Source organism: Bubalus kerabau, chromosome 17 (genome assembly GCF_029407905.1).
Source record: "Bubalus kerabau isolate K-KA32 ecotype Philippines breed swamp buffalo chromosome 17, PCC_UOA_SB_1v2, whole genome shotgun sequence".
In the NCBI taxonomy this organism is placed as follows: domain Eukaryota; kingdom Metazoa; phylum Chordata; class Mammalia; order Artiodactyla; family Bovidae; genus Bubalus; species Bubalus kerabau.
The window spans coordinates 54,819,799-54,839,547 of record NC_073640.1 but is presented as its reverse complement, the minus strand read 5'-3'; the positions used below and the strand labels follow the sequence as shown (position 1 = coordinate 54,839,547).

At 52.2% G+C, this 19,749-nt stretch overlaps 1 protein-coding gene and 1 pseudogene across 1 annotated transcript; both read left to right on the top strand.

The window, feature by feature from the left end:
- Positions 1-9,876: 9,876 nt before the first annotated feature.
- On the top strand, positions 9,877-10,976 carry LOC129631703 (transmembrane protein 243-like; annotated as a pseudogene).
- A 183-nt stretch (positions 10,977-11,159) lies between these two features.
- Positions 11,160-15,585, top strand: LOC129631701 (carcinoembryonic antigen-related cell adhesion molecule 7-like). The gene is made up of 4 exons (XM_055552881.1): positions 11,160-11,325; positions 12,241-12,600; positions 13,792-14,070; positions 14,950-15,585. The coding sequence occupies exons 1-4, from the start codon at positions 11,262-11,264 to the stop codon at positions 15,234-15,236; spliced, it is 990 nt and encodes a 329-aa protein (XP_055408856.1). The 5' UTR covers positions 11,160-11,261; the 3' UTR covers positions 15,237-15,585.
- The last annotated feature ends 4,164 nt before the right edge of the window (positions 15,586-19,749 follow it).

The window sequence follows — 19,749 nt, the reverse complement described above, 5'->3', positions numbered from 1 at the left end:
CCAGGGATCGAATCCACATCTCCTGCATTGGCAGGCAGATTCTTTACCTCTGAGCCACCAGGGAAGCCTCATCTATCAGTTAACAGAATTAAGACCCCCTCCGCCACCTGAGTGTTGTCCTAGTTCCCTATATGTAGGCTGGCAGGTAGTAAGTACTCAGAAAAAGGTATTCTTCCTGTATATTTAAATCCTGCTACTCTATGAGGGGCTGTCACAGGGCCAGGATCTGAGGGGCATCCTGACCAAGGTCACACTTGGCCAGACAGTGGAAGTCTGTAACAGCCACATGGGGTCAAATGCCCCCACGTGGCAGATGCATTAACAACACCCCTGATGCATGAGACAGAACATTGTGCCAGGTCAGCAGGTGGTGGGATGTCTTTACACTTAACGTCCAGGTAGATGGAGACAGAGGACAAGGCCACTGTCACATTTCAGCAGCTCCTGGGTGAGGGCGGGTGGCCACAGCAGCGACACTGCACTCAGTGAGATCCCAGAGTCACTGGCTCCCCTTTCCTCCCCATGCACTGGCCCTAATGTGCATCCACTCAGACAAGTCTTTGGATGGATGGATGCCTTTGCCAGAGCCGTGGTCCCTTTGGTGGCCACTTTCTCCTGAACCCTATTAGCCTATGGTCCTGCCCCTCTGGATTCAGGGCAGATACGGCTTCTTAAGGACTTTCCTCAGCTTCCTTGCTGGGCCCTCCCCTCCTAAGCAGCCTTGGTGGAGAAAGGCGGTGTCCAGCCCCTGCTTGGACATGGGGATCCTCCTGTCCCATGTTCTGACACCAAAGCCTTGACCTCCGTCTACATTCCTCACAAATATGCCTGTTTTTTTTTTTTCCTAACCCCGGTTGCCTGCACGATAGAGGGAACTGACCCCCAGCGTCCACCTCAGGTGAGTGTTCAGCCCAGGACAGTGGGGAGCCCCGGTCAGGCCCTGCCATTTCTGTTCCTGCCTGCCACCCCCAGGGTCTCTGGCCCTTTCTCTGGGACTTCAGCACAGGGGACCCCGACTGGCTAGTCTGCTTGTCCTGTGGGTTATAATCCTGGGAGGCTCCCTCGCCCTCACTGGTATCACCAGAGTGTCTCTCCCTTGGTGGGGATTTTTCTCCCATGGTTCTCCAGAAGGTGGACTCTCAACCTCTCCTAGGAAATGGCTAAGCCTCCTCACACTCCTGGTGCTAACTCCTGATTCTGCTTCCAGGACGTGGTCCCTCTGGCAGCTGTCTCCCAGGTAAGTACATCCCTTCCTGGTCTCTTCTCCCCAGGGTCCCAGCTTCACAGGCTCAGGGAAGGAGGACTGTCCAACCCTGACGCACTGTGCTGACCCCCTTTACTCAAGGGTAGTTGAAAGTCACTCAGTCATGTCTGACTCATGTAACCCCATGGACTGTAGCCCTCCAGGCTCTTCTGTCCATGGAATTTTCCAGGCAAGAATACTGGAGTGGGTTGTCATTGCCTTCTCCAGGGGATCTTCCTGACCCAGGAATGAACCTGGTTCTCCCACACTGCAGGCAGATTCTTTACCTCTGAGCCAACAGGGAAGCTCAATAAGAGTTGCTGCTGCTGCTGCTGCTGCTGCTGCTGCTAAGTCGCTTCAGTCGTGTCCGACTCTGTGCGACCCCATAGACGGCAGCCCACCAGGCTTCCCCGTCCCTGGGATTCTCCAGGCAAGAACACTGGAGTGGGTTGCCATTTCCTTCTCCAATGCATGAAAGTGAAAGTGAAGTCGCTTAGTCATGTCCGACTCTTCGTGACCCCATGGACTGCAGCCTACCAGGCTCCTCCATCCATGGGATTTTCCAGGCAAAAGTACTGGAGTGGGTTGCCATTGCCTTCTCCAATAAGAGTTGTTAAGACATGGCAATTCCCACCATGCCAGGACCTGGATGCGTTTCAGGGACATGACCACCCACCACCTTATCCTGAGGCTGCCCTGGTCCACTCACTTGGCCTCAAGAGAACCTTGGAGTCCAGAAGGAACCAGGTGGGCCCTGGATTATCAGTCAGGGGAGCCAGGCTAACAAGGGTGGGATACACAGCTCAGATAGGATTTGGGGTGGGGGCTTCAGGCTTGGAGATGGATGCGTGGAAGAAATGACTCTCCTTCCCTCTCCGCTGATGCCCACTCTCTCCCATGCCCCAGGCCTCCCTACCTGATGCCAAGCCACCAGTTCCCATCTACCAGGTGAGAGTGGGGGTCCAAGTTCTGGTCTCATAAGCCCAAGGGGCTGAGAAAATGCCCCCTTTATGCCTGGCTGTGTTTGGAGGTTCAAGAAATAGGAGGAAAGATGGAAAATGGGAAGAAGAGGAGATGGGTCTGGACCAAAAACCTCTGATACAAACAGGCCCCCCACAGAGCAACCCTGGGGGACCCGGGGCCGGGAAGTCCCTGATACAACATTTGAGAAGGTTACATGAGCTCTGAGGCGTTGGTTTTCTTTTGCAGGAATTACTATGCCCCGACACAGACATTTACTGTGGGCTCAACCACAAAGCAGATGTGGGTCCTTAGTTCCCCCAGACACATCTGGTCACAGACTGTGGGAAAGAGCTTATCTGAGACCCAAGACCCGAGTGAGGTCAAGAGGAAGAGCCTGAGGCAGAGAACCAGCTCTCAGCCCTGAGGGTATTTGGGAATCTGGGTCCAGTGTCCGGGTCCCTCCTAGATTCCTGGAGACCCTGATAGGCTGCCCTGAACGCTAGATGGGCCAGAACTCAGACTACCATTCCCACAGTTGGAGGGAGGAAGGCCATCAGGGCAAGTGACTGGGCATGTGACCCATTGTGGACCACCCAAGATCTGAATAAAGAGCACTTCCCCCTTGTGGCTCAGCTGGTAAATAAAGAGCGCTTCCCCCTTTTATTGGATTGCAGGTGGATTCTTTACCAGCTGAGCCACAAGAGGAAAGTGCTCTTTATTCAGATCTTGGGTGGTCCCAAGTTTCGATCCCATGGTTGGGAAGATCCCTTGGAGAACAGAAAGGCTACCCACTCCAGTATTCTGGCCTGGAGAATTCCATGGACTATACAGTCCATGCGGTCCCAAAGAGTCGGACATGACTGAGCGACTTTCACTTTCCCCTTGCTTTGCAAAATATACTGCACTTGGGTCTTGTCCAGCCAGTAATTCACCTGAATCTCTGCTCCATTCTCTCCTGGGTCCCACAGGGAAAGTATTAGCTCTAAGTTACCTGACCTCCCCATCTATTCCCTGGGAGAAAGCACAGGGAAGAATGTGAGGATGGTGGGGGTGGGGACCATACTAACAGGAAAGGAGGGTCACAAGACCCCTGCCCAGCCACATGGGCAATTGGCTGTCCTCACACTGCCCTGGAGTCATGGACACCTCTCAGTGTTTGATTGCTTGTAACTGAGTCTCTGGAGCACAGAATATGGGATCCTTTGAGAGCCTCTAGCACACGAGTCAGGAAAGAAGAACAAGTCATGGGTGAGACAAATATTATGGGTGAGGCCCCTTTGCAGCCTCTTGGCGTCCTAAACCCTCTGGTCCTCCTCACCAGGCCCTACTGGCCCCAACTTCTGGCTACCTCAAATGAATTTTTGTTATTCAGTAGCTAAGTCATGTCCAACTCCTTGGGACCTCATGGACTGCAGCACACCAGGCTTCCCTGTCCCTCAATATCTCCTGGAGTTTGCTCCAAATCATGTCCACTGAGTCAGTGATGGGACAGGAACATTTGTCTGTCCCCACATCCAAGATCCAGAATGCCTACTCTCTCCATGGGTTTCTGTTGTGTCTCTAAGGACCTAAGCACTGAGAAAATTGTTCCCACTGGGGAGACAGAGAGGAGCAATCAGAGTCACCAAAGTAAGAGGGACCCAGAAGCCATGCTCTGAGCAAGGTCCTCCCAGAAATTTCCTGTGCCCTCTGTCCACTTCCCACTGGTTTCCACTTTGCTCTCCAATGCGAATTATGAGTCTCCCCCCACCACACACACACACACACACACACATGAGCCTCAGGGCGGAGTTGCAGGCTCTACCTAATACTCAACCTGGCTGCCATGTCGAAAGGCCCACCTGTCTCCTCCTCAAAGTGTCCCAAGGGCCCTTCCCACCCGGATCTCACCTGCAGCTCCCACCACATGCCTGAGCTAACAGTTCTCAGTCTCTCCCTGAGGTCCCCGCAATAGGTGTTATTCTCATATAGGTCCGCTCGGATCAGGTGCCCACACTCACACAAATACAGCAGGTGTGTGCACTAGGGCACAGAGCCCACAGTTGGCAAGCATGCTCTGCCAGTGGCCAAGTGTAATTTGTGCTGAGATGAGATGAGAGGTAAGAGAAACCATCTGCAAAGCTTCCGATCATGATTTAAGTCTAAATTACTCTTTATCCCCCAGGCAAACCGTCTTGGATTAGACAAGGTCACACCTCTTGTAGTTCCTAATTGTGCTGTAACAAATCAACATAAATTCAGTGGCACAAATCTACCCAAATCAAGGCGTCAATATGACCCTGTTCTTTGTGGATTCTACAGACAGTTCATTTCCTCGCCTTTCCAAGCTGTGAGAGGTGGCCTACTTTCCTGGGTTCGTGGCCCCTTCCTCCATCGTCAAAGCCAGCAGTGGACCATCTTGAAGCTCCCCATGCTCTGCTTCCATCATCCCAATTCCTCTGGCCCCGCCTCTCCTGCCCTCCTCTTTCATTTGTAAGGAACATTGTGAATGTATTGGGCTTAGCCAAATACATTCCCCACCATAATCTCCCAGTCACCCCCACCATATCTCCCATATACCCCAAAATAATCTCCCAGTCACATGATCGGAATTTCATCTGAGGTTTCCTTAATCACGGGGCACATTCTTGGGTTTTTAGCATGAGGCTGTGTACATCCCTCAGGAGTTTTTGCTCTGTCTACCAGTCCTCTCAGGGCCGTGGTCATCATGTTCCCACACTGCAATCTGCTCTGGGCATCTTGGACTTTGTCATCCTGATGTGGGGTCAAGTCCTGCCATGACGTCCACAGTACCATCACTGGCCCTGAGCCATGGAGATAGAGGCCAGTCCACACTCCCTGCAGCTCTCTCCACCTGCTCTTTTCTGTGAAGTGAAAGTCGTTCAGTCATGTCCAACTCTTTGCGACCCCATGGACTGTAACGCACCAGGCACATCTGTCCGTGGCATTCTCCAGGCAAGAATACTGCAGTGGGTAACCATTCCCTTCTTCAGAGGTTCATCAAACCCACGTCTTCTGCATTGCAAGCAGATTCTTTACTGTCTGAGCCACCAGGAAAGCCTCTTCTTTTCTATCAATGCTCGATTTTTCAGAATGAAAAGAAAGCAGATGTGAGTCAAAGACCACGACTCCCAAGTCAGTAGGTGCCTGTGTTCATCAGAACCATGGACAGTGTCTCTTGCTGTGCTCAGCCCCAGGCTTCAGCAAGAAGGGGCACCTGGATATCCTGCCCATTTCTATTCTATGAGAACAATGAACACAGTAGAATGTGTTCAGGGATAACCCAGTTTGCTCTAGTTTATCCATCGGGAGCACTTTCTTCTCTCTGTGTATTAGTTATAGCTACACCCATGACAACTTCAAGGTGAATGATTCCTACACATGGAGGGTGTCCTCAAGGAGGCTGGGAACTAACTATCCTCGCAGAGTATCTCCCTGCCTCTGAGAGTCAGATAACTGTCTTGTCTTCAACTTAGAGGGAATGTTTCATGATTAAGTCCTGACCCCCAATGCCTGAGCTAGGAGACAGCGGTTACCAAGCCTAGAGGGCTCCTGAGCTCAGCCTATTGTCCGCCAAACCCCAGATGCGGCCCCTCCCTCAGGGAGCAAGACTGAGCAGAATGCCTGGGCTACCCTCCCAAGCTGCTCCTGTCTGAGCCCCAAGCCTGGTGTTAGAGCCTTTGCCATCTCTCCATGCTTCCAGCAGAGCAAAGGTCCTGCTGAAGGACAAGTGGGGCCTGAAGACCAGTCTCCAGGGTAGAAGCCATCACCTGAGAACCCCATCCATCTGCCTGTGAACCCCAGGGAAGAGAAGGAACTAGGGCTCCCGCAGTCACTCCCAACTTCCTCTTCCCCACTAAGGTCCCACTGACAGGGGTAACTCTGACAACTCAAACCCAGCCGTATACTTCCCAGGTGCTCAGGTCTAATCCATCCAGCATCCCTAATGGTCATTCAAAACACTCAAGTAGCCAGTATAATGGTCACCTGGGTCAGGGGCCTCCCCTCTCTTTCATGGGGACAGATCTCCTCTCACATCCCACAACCGAGCAGTCACCTAGGTCCTCTCTGCCCTGCTGTGCTCGCCCTCCCTCTGCCCTGGCTCAGCCCCATTTTCTCTCCTGGACACAGACAGGGTTCCAGTCAAGAGGAGACGAGGATCTGTCCCTCCATACATCTTTCACAGTCTGACCCTGTGAACCCCCTCAGCCCCATCCAGCACCTCCCTTCATCAGGGCCTTGGCTCTGGGTCCCTGGACACCAGGACCCCCTTCACTCAGCCTCAGAAGGATGACTCCCACGATGGCTGTCCTGTCCCAGAGGCATGTTTCCTAAGAGTCACCAGGAGACACACCTGCAGCTCCACACAGCTGAGCCGTAGGTGTGTAGGGGCACCTTCATCCCTCCCCTCTCTCCCTGGGGTCAGTGGGCATAACTGACCACCTCAAATGCTAACCACTTCGCCCAGACCCATTCTGATTCTCTAGGCAGAGCGGTACCAGTTAAAGCAGACACTAAGTGGGCCGCAACACCCACGTACCAACCCAGACCTCAGGCCTTCTCATATCTACACCGGGGACAGACACACAGGTAACACCTCTGCTCATCCATCGAGCCTCCAAGTTCAGTCGCAAGTTCAAAGCTTCAGCCAGGATAACCTCCTTCCTGTTCTTGCTCGTGTAGGCAAGTGCCAACCATTGTGTTGCCAGGGGCACCCTCCCTCCCCTTCCCTGTCTGCCCAAACCTACCTTAAAGTCCACCTGACTGTCCAAATCTATTAGCCATCTGCTCCCCACGGATGCCTTCCATGACCCCAGTCCAGCTGAGACCCCATTACAGACTCTGGATGTACAAGACCTTCCCCTTCATGGTCCTTCCCTCCATTATAATTAACATATTAATTCCAGGATTTTCTCTGAGTGTCCACCCCCCTATCACAAGTCAAGTGTGTTCGCCCAGGACGTAAGTCTATCCTATTCTCTGAAGTCCAGGACTCAGCCCAGGGCTGACATGTCACACATGCTCAATAAATACTCTTTAAATAGATAAGGGAATCTACATAACAGATGCCAGAGCCCCCCACCCCCCACCCAGTGTGACACCGAGGGGTCAGAGAATATTCCTTATGGACACAGGAGCCCTGGCATCAGAGTGGGAGGAGACCTGTAAGTGCCCACAGCTGCTCCAGGACGGGACTTTATTCCTCCTGGAGTCAGCAGGGAGAACAGGGGCCTCTTAACTGTGAGGAGTCAGACCTCTGCTCATTCCCAGATAGTCACACCCTCTCCCATCTCTACTCGGGGATCTTGTAGTCTCCCTGGAGGATCAGAGCCAGCAGTCCGAGTCCTTCCCCTTCTCATGGAGACCTGACCTGTCTCAGACTCCCGATTCTCCATCCCAAGGGATTCACCCTGGGGAGGGGGGAGCCCCAGCGTGAACTCTCGGGAATCAGGGAGCAGCTCCTTATCCCAAGGTCCCTGATCTGTGGCGACACCTGGGTCTGGTCCCTGGAGACATCTCAGCCTCCCCAGGCATCTGGGGAAAGTTGGGGAACTTCCGGAGCAGGGTGGAAGAGGGGAGCCCAGCTTCTGCAGTTGCTCCATCTCAGAGGGGCTGGGGTCCCATGGGGGTCTCCCATCCCCTGACAGGGGAGCCTGTGTGACAGAGTCTCCAGGTGGAGCTGCCCCAGGTCCTGGCACTGTGGGGAGGCCAAGAACAGACCACTGATGGGGACACAGACGACTTGAGGGCAGCCACAGTGCTGTGAGAGGGGCAAGAACAGGGCCTTCTGGGTCCAGCCCACAGGCCACCACCCTCTCCCCATAGCCCCAGAGACCCCCCCCACCGGCCCTTCCTTTGAAGCCTCGAGGACTGAGAGCTCCTCCTGAGCACATGTCCACCTGGATGGATGGTTCTCCTGCTACTGGATAATGCCCATCCACTCCCTGGGCTCAACCTGCGCTGGGATGGAGTCAGGAAGCCTGGGGACCCACAGTGACCTGGACCCCAGATGATAGCCCCTCAATCTGGAGGTCAGCGCCCACCTCTGCCCAGGGCGCAGAGCCAGCTCACACCCTTTGGCCTTTGCACCCTTGTGCAGCCCATTACATTGTCCCCAGCTCTGCTCATGACCTCCAGGGGGCAACATTGGGCCACCCAGACAACACATGGGAAATTAACAGGTGAACTTTGCTTTGCCTAAGGAGGTGGGGAAGGAGCCTGATTTCCATCCCTCCCTCTAAACAGCGGTCTCCAACCTTTTTGGCACCAGGGACTGGTTTCTTGGAAGACAAATGCGAAGTGGTGGAGATGGTTTGGGGATAATTCAAGCACATTACAATTTCTGTGCACTTATATCTGTTATTATTCCCTCAGCTCCACCTCAGATCATCAGGCGTTAGACCCCAGAGGACCCCTCCTCAACAGACTCTCAGGGCCACTCCTATATACCACACTATGCTACCCAGCCTTCTGGGGGCCTATATGCACCCATGCCAGCTCCCATCCCTGGCTGGAACCACCCCTGGGAAAGATCACAGTGACCACAGAAAAATCAGCCAGGGTGACAGAGAAGCCCCTATAATGGCAAGGAGGACCTGCATAGTTCTGAACCAAGGCTCAGCCAACAGACACGGAGAGGGAGAGTCTCCTGGAACTTGACCCGAGGACCAGGGAGCCCACAGTCTGCGCACCCATCAGCACCAGGTTCCTCTCTTCCCAGGACACACAGGAAGCCTTTCCCTTCTCACCTGCGAACTGCAGCTCCTCCTGACACCCAGTTCTGGGTCTCTGTCCCTGAAAACAGACGCCAGGCTGGCTAAGGTGGAGGTCAGGTCCCCTACCATCATCACTCATGTGACCCCTTTCTCTCCTCCAGAGTCAGTGTGTCCTTCCTGCAGGGAGTAAACACAATCTTCTCAGATATTTGAGAACAACAGGAAGACCCTGAGCATCCAGCTGGGTTTCGGTCTCACAGGAACAATTACCAGCAAAATTTGGAAACCCCTGGGTCTGTGTGTGGTGTTGAGAGACCCCAGACCAAAACAGCAGAGGCCAACACTGGGGTGGGTGGGGCAGCCTAACCGGTGTTCTGGGGTCTCAGTCAGGCTGGGCGAGCGTGTGACCTGGGCGGCTGCTGAAACAGCATTTCTAAGGTGTCACCTGGGGGTTCGCAGTCTTCATGAAGCTCCACAGACGTTCCCACGCACCGTGGGGATGACGTCCCTGTGACAAGCGTTCCTGATGCACCCCTCACCCCCAGGCTCCTCCTCTGAAGGGAAAAGCCAGAAGGGGATGACAGAGGGCTGTCGGGGAGGCTGAGTGTGCATCTGATCCAGAGCAGTGGGGACCCCGGGCCCGGACACCCCAAGGTTGTGCTTTTCCAGGCAAGGTTGTGTGTGTGTATAGGTGTGTATATGGAGGTGCCTGTGTGTAGGTGTGTGCGTAGGTATGTGTGTGTAGGGGTATGTGTGTTTAGGTATGTGTGTGTAGGTATGTAGGGGTGTGTAGGGGTGTGTGTACGTGTGTGTGTGTATAGGTGTGTGTGTGTGTGCGTGTGTGTGTGTAGATGGAGAATCACTGCTCTAGAAGGCAGAGGACTCAGCAGAGTTCAGGGAATAGAAATACAGACAGAGCACAGCACACTCTCGCCGCCAGCGCAGAAGGTCTCGCTCTCTCTCCCCGACGCCTGGCACCGCATCCCCGCACCGGCGTGGATCGGGACCCGCGCTCTCCAGTGCAGCCAGGACTCCCGAGCTTGCGGGCGGCTGGAGACGCCGAGCTGCTCACGATGAGGAGGGGAGCGAGGCTCGGGCAGAGCGGCCTCGTCCCGCGGGTCTGAGCGCCCACCCCCGCCGCCGGGACTCCGGCCTCCCTGGGCTTCGGCAATGAGCGCCCTGTGACCGGCGGCGCCGCGAGTCGTAGACCCGGGACTCCGGGAAGCAATGCTGGCTCGGCTTGGAGCGGCTCGGGGACAGTGAAGAAACCCTAAAATGGAGGACTTTTCCGCCAGGACGTACGGCACAAGTGGCCTGGACAACAGACCTCTGTTTGGAGAGACATCTGCCAAGGATCGAATCATCAATTTAGTTGTTGGCAGCTTAACATCTTTACTGATCCTAGTAACGCTGATCAGTGCTTTTGTTTTCCCTCAACTACCTCCAAAACCGTTGAATATATTTTTTTGCTGTCTGCATCTCTTTGAGTAGTATCACTGCCTGCATGCTTTTCTACTGGTATCGACAAGGAGATTTAGAACCGAAATTTAGAAACCTTATTTACTATATCTTATTTTCTATCATCATGTTATGTATATGTGCGAATCTGTACTTCCATGATGTGGGAAAGTGAGGCTGCCAAGAGACACTCACCAGGTCTCTTCAAAGCAATATATTTGGACTCGGATAAGAGCTGGATAAGGTATGCTGAAGAGTCTCCTGCAGAAGTCTGATACATGATTTTCATGTTAATTGTAAATCTAAATTCCCTCTTGCAGGGGAGACATATCCTAAATCACTTTGCTTTTTCTTTGAGGAGCCGATGTTGCACTCAAACATTACCCCTTAAAGCACAAATCATTTTCACTTTTGAAATTTTTTATATAAAGTAATGGCGTGGTGCAAGGCTATGTAACAAACAATCTTGCATTTTAAGACAAATATTCTTTTATTTCTGTTAAACTGAATATACAATTACTGTTCCCTAGGCAACCAACTTTTGCTTATAACTACAATTTCACGTTAACAAAACACAGACGGTGAAAAGACAACTTTGATTGTGTAGATCTAATTACAAAAAAAAAAAAAAGAAATACAGACAGGGGGAAGGAGGATGGGGGCCACTAGGGAAGGAAGGAGGAGAGGGGAGGCAGAGGGCGGGGCCTGGGCAGAGACCCCGCCCCGGGTCACGTGACCCAGCGAAGTCCTCCTGCCTCCAGAGGACGCCCAGCACACAGGGGGAAGGACAGTGGAGCTCACACAGCAGAGTGCAGTGCTTCTGAGCGTTTCTGGACCAGAAGTTCTCCTCACAGAGAGGGACACAGCAGACAGCAGGCACCATGGAGCCCCCGTCAGGCCCTGCAAGCACGAGGCATGTCCCCTGGAACAGGCTCGTCCTGGCAGGTGAGAGGGGACAATTTTCAGGGAGTGGGCAGAGACTGGAGAAGAAGAGACTGGCTGGTCTCTGGGGGAAACAAGGCTCTGAGAGGGGACAGAGGGCTTGTGTTCAGACCTGAGGGCAGAGGACAGCGGAGCAGGGGAGGGTGGGGGCCTCAGCCACAGGAGACTCTCCATGAACTAGAGCTGGTGAGGGACAGGAAGACCTTAACTGCTATAGGTTTTATGAGTTATTCTTCACTGAGCAGTAATTGTTGAAAACTGATGACGATAATAATAATTTATATCTGGGTGTCACTACAGAAAAGCACATAACCAGGACAGCAAACACTGTCCGTACCCACACCCTTAGAAGCTGGCCAACACCAGGCTGTGGAATTCCTGTTACCTCTCTGTCCTTCACCTCCAGGAATTAATATCTAGAACCTGGTCCAGGCCCTGGGCTATAACCAGGATCAGACAAGCCCCTGCCCTCACGGAGCCCGCGCTCTGTGGGGAGGAAGACAGACGAGCAGAGAGATGGAGAGCGTGCTGGCAGGTGCTGCAGGCGTCACGCAGGAAAGGGAGCGGGGAAGGGTCAGCAAGTGAGCACCGAGGGTCTTTACAGCAGCTGGTCAGGAGGAGGGGCATCTCCCAAGAGGCCCTGAGTGTGAGCAGGCGTGTGAGGGCAGCGAGGGAGTGAGCCAGGGGACAGCTGGGGAAGCAGAGGAAAAAACGAACCCAGAGGGGCTGAAGTGACGGGGATCATGCTGCTGACCTTGAACCACACACACACATACATGCACACACACACATGCACACACACATACACTCACACACTAAGGCTGAGGGATGAAGAGACCTGCTCAGGACCCAGGGCACCATTTCCCCATCCCCCGCACAGGTCACAATATTAACTGGTTTCTCTCTCTTCCCTCCTAGTCTCGCTCTTAACTTTCTGGACCCCGCCCACCACTGCCCAGCTCACTATTGAAACGGTGCCCCCCCTTGCTGCAGAAGGGTCGGATGTTCTTCTCCTTGCCCACAACGTGACAGAGAATCCTCTAGGCTATGCCTGGCACAGAGGAGAAAGGGTAGAGAACACCCAGCTAATTGCATCATATAGGGTAGCCACTAATTTAACTACTAATGGGCCTGCACACAGCGGACGGGAGACACTTTACCCCAACGGAACCCTGCTGATCAAGAGCGTCACCCAGAAAGACAGAGGATCCTACAGGCTGCTCGTTACAAAGGATGATTTACAGACAGAAAGACAAATTGGACACCTCCAAGTATTCCGTGAGTGCTTCCTCCTTGACCTCGGGGTGTTGGGGGATGAATTCTGTCCTGATCGACCCAGATGGCGCCTCCATCCCCTCTGCATTGTGTCCCGTGTCGGGGTTTGAACATTCAGTGCAGGGCACACACTGTGGAGACAAACTCCAAAGGGTCAGAAATGCATTCCAGGAAGCCAGGCCCTGCAGACACTGTGTAGAGAGAAGGATGGTCTGATGAGGAACTCGGCAGAGGGAGAGCGCTCTCAGTCCAGCCCCCTGGGCCCCTCCCCGTGACCATGACCCTGAGGAAGACCCTGCAGGACTCAGGGAAGACCCTGGCCTGAGGGCCCCCAGGGATCCTCACAGAGAAGCCCAGCCCCAGGAAGCCCCTCCCAGACCCTGTCCCAGGGCTCCTGCCTCCAGTGACCCTGGGAAGCCTGTGCCAAATCCGGAGGCTCCAAGCTGGTCACCAGCCAGGGCTCAGCCCCAAGAGCCACATCCGCACAGGGGCACAGTCTGGTCCTACTCCTGAGACTCGGCATGGACAGCACACAGGTACAAGGTCCCCAGGAATCAACCAAATGCCCTCGGGCACTTGGAGACGCCAGAGAAATCTCAGCACCCCCAGAGAGGAACAGAGGAAGGAAGACACTCCTGGCAGCTCCTCGACCCCAGGGTGCAGCCCAGGGAGCTCTCTCCTGAGGCTGGTTTATGAAAACCAGGAGAGATGCCAGGCGGTCTCTGAATCCACCCTGTTCTGTCCACCACTAAACGCTGCTGCACAATCAACCCCCAAGGAGGCCTGTGCTTCTCCCAGACCTAGAGCAGGTGGCCTCACACTCTCTGAGCTCAGGTCCCCATGCATTTGTCCTGCCACTCACAAGCCTGCCTTATTCTTTAAAGTCTGGCTGAGAGGCAAAGGATGCCAATTTTGCTGAAAGATGCTTTTAGAGGAGCCAAAAGTATGAGAAAGTGAGAGTGTTAGTCATTCAGTCATGTCCTACTCTTTCCTATTCCATGGACTGTAGCCCACCAGGCTCCTCTGTCCAGGTTATTCTCCAGGCAAAAATATTGACTGGGTGGCAATTCCCTTCTCCAGGGCATCTTTCTGACCCAGGGATTGAACCCAGGTCTCCTGCACTGGCAGGCAGATTCTTTACTGTCTGAGCGTCCAGGGAGGCTCAGGGCAATGTTCTCTCTGTTATCTGCACAGCGGTGCTACCCACACCCGTCATCACCAGCAACAACTCCAACCCCTGGGAGCACAAGGACACTGTGGTGTTAACATGTGGACCTGAGACCCAGAACACGTCCTACACGTGGTGGATCAGCAATCAGAGCCTCCCCAAGAGCACCAGGCTGGAACTGTCCGAGGACAAGAGGACTCTCACTGTGTTCAATGTCACAAGGAAAGAGAAAGGACCCTATGTGTGCGAAGCCCGGAACCCAGTGGGCATCAGCCGCAGTGACCCATTCACCCTGGATGTCTTCTGTGAGTAACCTCTGCTCCTATGTGACCTCAGCTGCCCACCCAAATGCACGCTGCCAGAGGCCAATCCACACCCATCCCTCTCAGGTCCGAGTACATGGGCCATCACCCCTGGACACCCAGACTGCCCATGACTTCCTGTCCCAGGCAAGCCCAGGCAGGTCCACCTTGAATAAAGTCCGGGAGGGGATGGGCTGCTCTGTGTGGGTGGCTGAGGATCACCAGAATATGATGGGAGAAACAAATTAACGTCAGACTCACAAAGAGTGAGCATGAAGGGTAATGATTGCAAATTTTTCAGACAAGCATGTGAACAGCTCGGAAGGACCCAGGAGCCCCAATACAGACCAGGAACTTGCCTTCCCTCTGATTGCACCACGTGTGGCCTTTCTGCTCTTTGCTCCAAACGGTCCGGACACCCCACCACTACCCCTCAGACTCCTCTGACCATCCAGAGGGGAACCTCAACCTCTCCTGCCACACAGCCTCTAACCCAGCCAGATAGCGCTTCCGGCTTGTCAGTGTGAGGCCCCGGCAATACACCCAGGCTCTCTATCCCCAATCACAACATGTACTCTCAGATCCCATATTCCCTGACTGGCCTGGCTGGCCCCACAGTCAGAAGATCAAGGTTCCCAGGACTGATAGCAACAGAGCAGTCTAGTACTAGACTGTCGTCCCAGCAACCAGGCAAGGGTCTCTCTGGTGTGATCTGGGGGTCAGATGAGGTATGCAATCACTCTTTCCCGTTGCCACCTGAACAAAGACCCAGGGCCTTCCTCACAGTCACCTTTACAGAGGTCTTGGGCCCCGAGACTGAGGAGGGAGCAAGGCCCAGGCCCCTGACCCACTCTCAGCAGTCACCCCTCTGTCTCTCCACAGACCCAGTGGCACGGCCCTCCCTCCAAGCCAGCAACACCACAGTCCCAGAACATGAGGGCCCCGTGGTCCTGACCTGCCTCACAGATGAGACTGGGGTCTCCATACGCTGGCTCTTCAAAGGCCAGAGTCTCCTCCTCGCAGACAGGATGACACTGTCCTCAGACAACAGCACCCTCACCATAAACCCCGTCAGCAGAGAGGACGCCGGGGGTTATCAGTGTGAGGTCTCCAACAGGGGCAACGCCAGCAAGAGTGGCCCCCTCAGGCTGAGTGTGACCTGTGAGTGACCACCGTCGCCTCCTGTGTTAGTCGTTCAGTGGTGTCCGACTCTTTGTGACACCACGGACTTGAGCTCACTAGGCTACTCTGTCCATGGGATTTCCCAGGCAAGAATCCTGGAGTGGGCTGCCATTCGCTACTCCAGGGGATCGTCCTGACCCAAGGATCGAACCCGTGTCTGCTGCACTGCAGGCACTCTTCCCGTCTAAGCCTCCAGCGAAGCCCATTTTAATCTGGATAAGCTTCTTTTATAAATTCCACCAAAAATGAGCCTATCATCTCATTTCCTTCACTTGAAGCAATTGGAACGTGTGCTGTCTCTCCCCTCCTCATCCCCTGATTTCTCCTGGCCCTCTGCTGTGAAGCCTTGTTGCCAAGACCACTGGAAGCAGCACTAAAATCAGTACCTGGGACTTCCTGGGCAGTCCAGGGGTTAAGACTCCACCTTCCACTGCAGGGGTTGCCGTGACCTCCTCCAGGGGATCTTCCCCACCCAGGGACTGAATCCGTGTCTCTTACGCCTCCTGATTGGCAGGTGGCATCTTTACCACTAGTGCCTCCTGGGAAGCCCCAGTGAGTCATAAAGCCTAAATCTCCTTTTTCTTATGTGTACAGTGGTGTTTACTATGCACTTTATAGACCTTTGTGAATACTCCGATGAAGGTGGAAAGCACAGCAGACGTGTTGAGGCAGTAAGTGTCAGGATGTTAGTTCGCATTGTTGTGATTGCAGGCTTGCCACCACACTCAACTCCAGGTCCCTCCACTTGTCTTTCTTAGTTGCACCATCGTCTCTACAGTGGAAGTGACACCGTTTCTTCACAGGATGGGCGGTGGTCATGTGTGGTGAGAGCTGGGGGCCTTGCGGACTGCACTTTGCGCAACATAAACTCCTATGGCTGTGTGCTGTCTGGTGGTCGGTTAGGTCTCTGGTTTACAGTGCTCTCACGGTCTCTAGTTTCTCACTGAAATCTCTCTGATGCTGTGTCCATTATTGAAGGTGGGGTGTTATAGTGTCACTGTTATGACCGAGCTATTTCTCCCCTCGACGCTGTCCACTTTTGATTCACAATTCTGGTGGTGTTGGGTGTGTAATGCTTATAATTGTTCTATTTCCTTGATGGATGGAAACTTTTCTTGATATGCAAGGTCCTAATGTCTCTTGCCGGAGAAGGCAATGGCACCCCACTCCAGTACTCTTGCCTGGAAAATCCCATGGATGGAGGAGCCTGGAAGGCTGCAGTCCATGGGGTCGCCGAGGGTCGGACATGACTGAGCGACTTCGCTTTCACTTTTCACTTTCATGCATTGGAGAAGGAAATGGCAACCCACTCCAGTGTTCTTGCCTGGAGAATCCCAGGGATGGGGAAGCCTGGTGGGCTGCCGTCTATGGGGTCACACAGAGTCGGACATGACTGAAGTGACTTAGCAGCAGCAATGGCAGTGTCTCTTGCAGGCTTTTTTAATTTAGAGATTATTCTATCAGACACTCATACAGCCACCTCAATCCTCTTTTTATTGCTATTTGCATAGAATATCTTTTTCCAGCCTTACTTTCAACCTTCTATGTCTTTGTATCTAAAGTGAATCTCTTGAAGAGAGTATAGAGATGGGTCATAATTTTTATCCATTCTGTCAACCTCTGCCTTTAATTTCAAGGTTGAGGCTATCTATCATTCAAATACTTCCCGATAAGAAAGAACTTCTGCCATCTAGCTATTTGTTATATGTCTTATATGCTTTATTCATTAATTCCTCTATTATTTCCTCTTTGGCATTTAGGTGATTTCCTTTCGCATGTGTCATTTTGATTGTGTTCTTCCCCTTTCCAATGTATTTCAGTTCTTTTCTTACTGCCTAACTTGAAGATGACAGTTATGTCTTAAACATATAACTATCGAGTTGAAATACCAACTAGATTCTATGATGTATATTACAAACAGGGTGTTCCTGTGCATCTCCATCGCCTCCATATTACACACTTACTGTCCTATATTTCAGCTGTCCTTGTACAATATATGCCCGTTATATAGATTTATAAATATTGCCTCATGTAATACCTTTGAAATAAAAAACAAAAACTAGCGATTACATAAAAGACAATAAAACCGGCTTAGATAAGATAGGTACTTCTTGTGTCTGTTTGACCACTTTTCTCTAGGTACTTATGGCTCTGAGTTGCTGTGTAATGTTTGTTCAGTCATCTTAAAGGCTTCCTTTCACACTTCATATATGCCGTGTCTCCAGGGAATGAGCTCCCTCGACTGTTGTTTATCTGGGAAAGTCCTAATGTGAGCTTCACTGAAGGAGAGTTTCTGTGTACATTGCTTCGCCGGTTGACAGTCTTGCTTTTAGAACTTCAGTCAGTCATCCCAATGCCTTCTGATGTGGAATTCGATTTTCACAGTGTTGAAGATCTGCTGCACATGCTGAGTCACTCCTCTCTTGCTGCGTTTTTCACTTCCTCTTTCCCTTGGGCTCTCAACAATTTGACTCTATTGTGTCACAATGTCTGTATCTTGAGTTACCCCTTTTTGGAGTTCATTAACCATCTCTAGTATGTGATTTCATCTAGTTTCGGAAGTTTTAAACCACTAATTTATATATATATTTTTCATTGCTTTTCCTCTCTATTCTCCTTCAGGAACTGCCATACTGCTTATGTTTGTCCACCTGATGGAGTTCTGCATAATACTTTGCTTGGAGTCACTATTCATCATTTTTTTTTCCCTTTCTACTGCCCAGTCTGAATAACTTCTTTTTTGCTATCTTCATGTTCATGGATGCTTTCTTCTACCTGCTCAGATGTGCTGAGGAATCGCCCTTCTAAGTTAGTGTTTTCACTTCTTATACTTCAGCTCCAGATTTTCTTCAACCCTGTTTAAATAATTTAACAACGAGGAAGAACACATCTTTCTTGAGAAGCAGGTGCTCCTCACACCTGCCCAATGTGGAAACAGCCATCCCCTCACACTGTGGACTCCAGTGCTTTAGACATGGACACTGATTATGTAGCTACTGGGTCAATCTCAGACAAGCACATTAGCGGCAGAGAACCACAAAGAGAGGAGGGTTGTTATGGACCCTGAGAAGGAAGGCTCATCCCACGGAACTGTCAGATGGCATCAGCCAAGGAACTGGACTTCTCCTCAAGTTTGATGGACTCTCTTCCCTCTCAAGGGGCTTCTCATGTGGAGCTAGTGGTAAAGAACCTGCCTGCCAGTGCTAACGCAGGAGACTAAGGGATGCAGGTTATGCATCTGCATAATTATGCAAAACTTAGCTAATTTTGTCATAGTTCGGTTATTGTTTGTGAGAATTGTTTGACTGCAGGCAGGGCACTGGACCTTGTGCCTCCGTTTCCCCGTCTGTAAAACTGGAGAAGAAGAGCTGGATCTTAGGGCTGCTGTGAGGTTGGTCACTAGGAAGGGAATGAGATTAAAATTCTCCCTGTAGGTAAAGTTCTTACCCACACAGAGTTGGCAGGCAAGAAATGTTTACACGGGATATTTTGGTTTTCAGTGCTGTGGGTTTTGGCTGTAGAGTCAAACAACTGGGTTACATTTCTGTATGACCTGGTCCTAGATCTGTGGCCTCCATTCCTTTATTGAAGAACTGTGTGTCTCAAATCTGTGAATGCACAGCGGGGATGACAACCCCTCCCTCATGGGGATGGAAAGATCAGAAAAAATGGGTGTAAAGGATTTCCCACTGTGCCAGTCGCACAGGAGTACCTGGAAACAGTTCATTAATATTATTACTACTAATCAATGTTGGGTGGACTGGAGAGGAACTACCCTCTAAGACCGACATTGGTGATGGAAACAAAAAATCAGAGGGAGGGGGCATAATGGGAGAAGAAAAGAGTCCTTCAAAGGAAAATGAACAGGACATGGAAATGGCTACAGTGAGAGAATGGAGAGTTCGAGCAAGTCCAAGGTTTCAAATCTGATGAAGAGGGAAATGATGCAGCCTCGTGCAGTGGGAGAGTCAGGAGGACACTGTGATGACAAGACACGCAAGCACACAGGCCTCAGAGCATCTCCTTCCTCCTAACCAGGCCCTCTCCCTGTGAGACTCCTCCTGGTATTCCCTCCAGTGAACTTGGACCCCATTTCCCCTCTCTCTCTCTTCTGCTTTCAGGGCAAGAAAACGCTCGAGCCCTCGATGTGGGGGCCATTACTGGCATCGTGATTGGGGTCCTGCTCGTCCTGACGCCGCTGGCTGTCCTGGGGTGTTTCATTTTCCTTCACAGGTACAGTGGCATTCCCAGATGCTGCCCCCGCCCCCAGGTTGACCCTAGTCCTAGAGAAAGGACACCCCATCCTCCAATTTCCAGCCTGGATCTCCAGGACCCCCCCACTTCCCCACGGATACTCTCTCTCGTCCTTCAGTTCCTGCCTCACCAGGTATTGACCTCTGGCAGCTTCCTTAACACCGTCCTCATTTATTTTGTTATTTAGTTGTGAAGTTGTGTCCATCTCTTTTGCCACTCCATGGACTCATCTGTCCGTGGAATTTC

Bases quoted from the DNA above. Each gene is read 5' to 3' on its own strand.
- LOC129631701 (XM_055552881.1), top strand. From the start codon at position 11,262: ATGGAGCCCCCGTCAGGCCCTGCAAGCACGAGGCATGTCCCCTGGAAC. The intron at 11,326-12,240 runs GTGAGAGGGGAC...CTTCCCTCCTAG, and splicing joins GAACAGGCTCGTCCTGGCAG to TCTCGCTCTTAACTTTCTGG. The intron at 14,071-14,949 runs GTGAGTAACCTC...GTCTCTCCACAG, and splicing joins ATTCACCCTGGATGTCTTCT to ACCCAGTGGCACGGCCCTCC.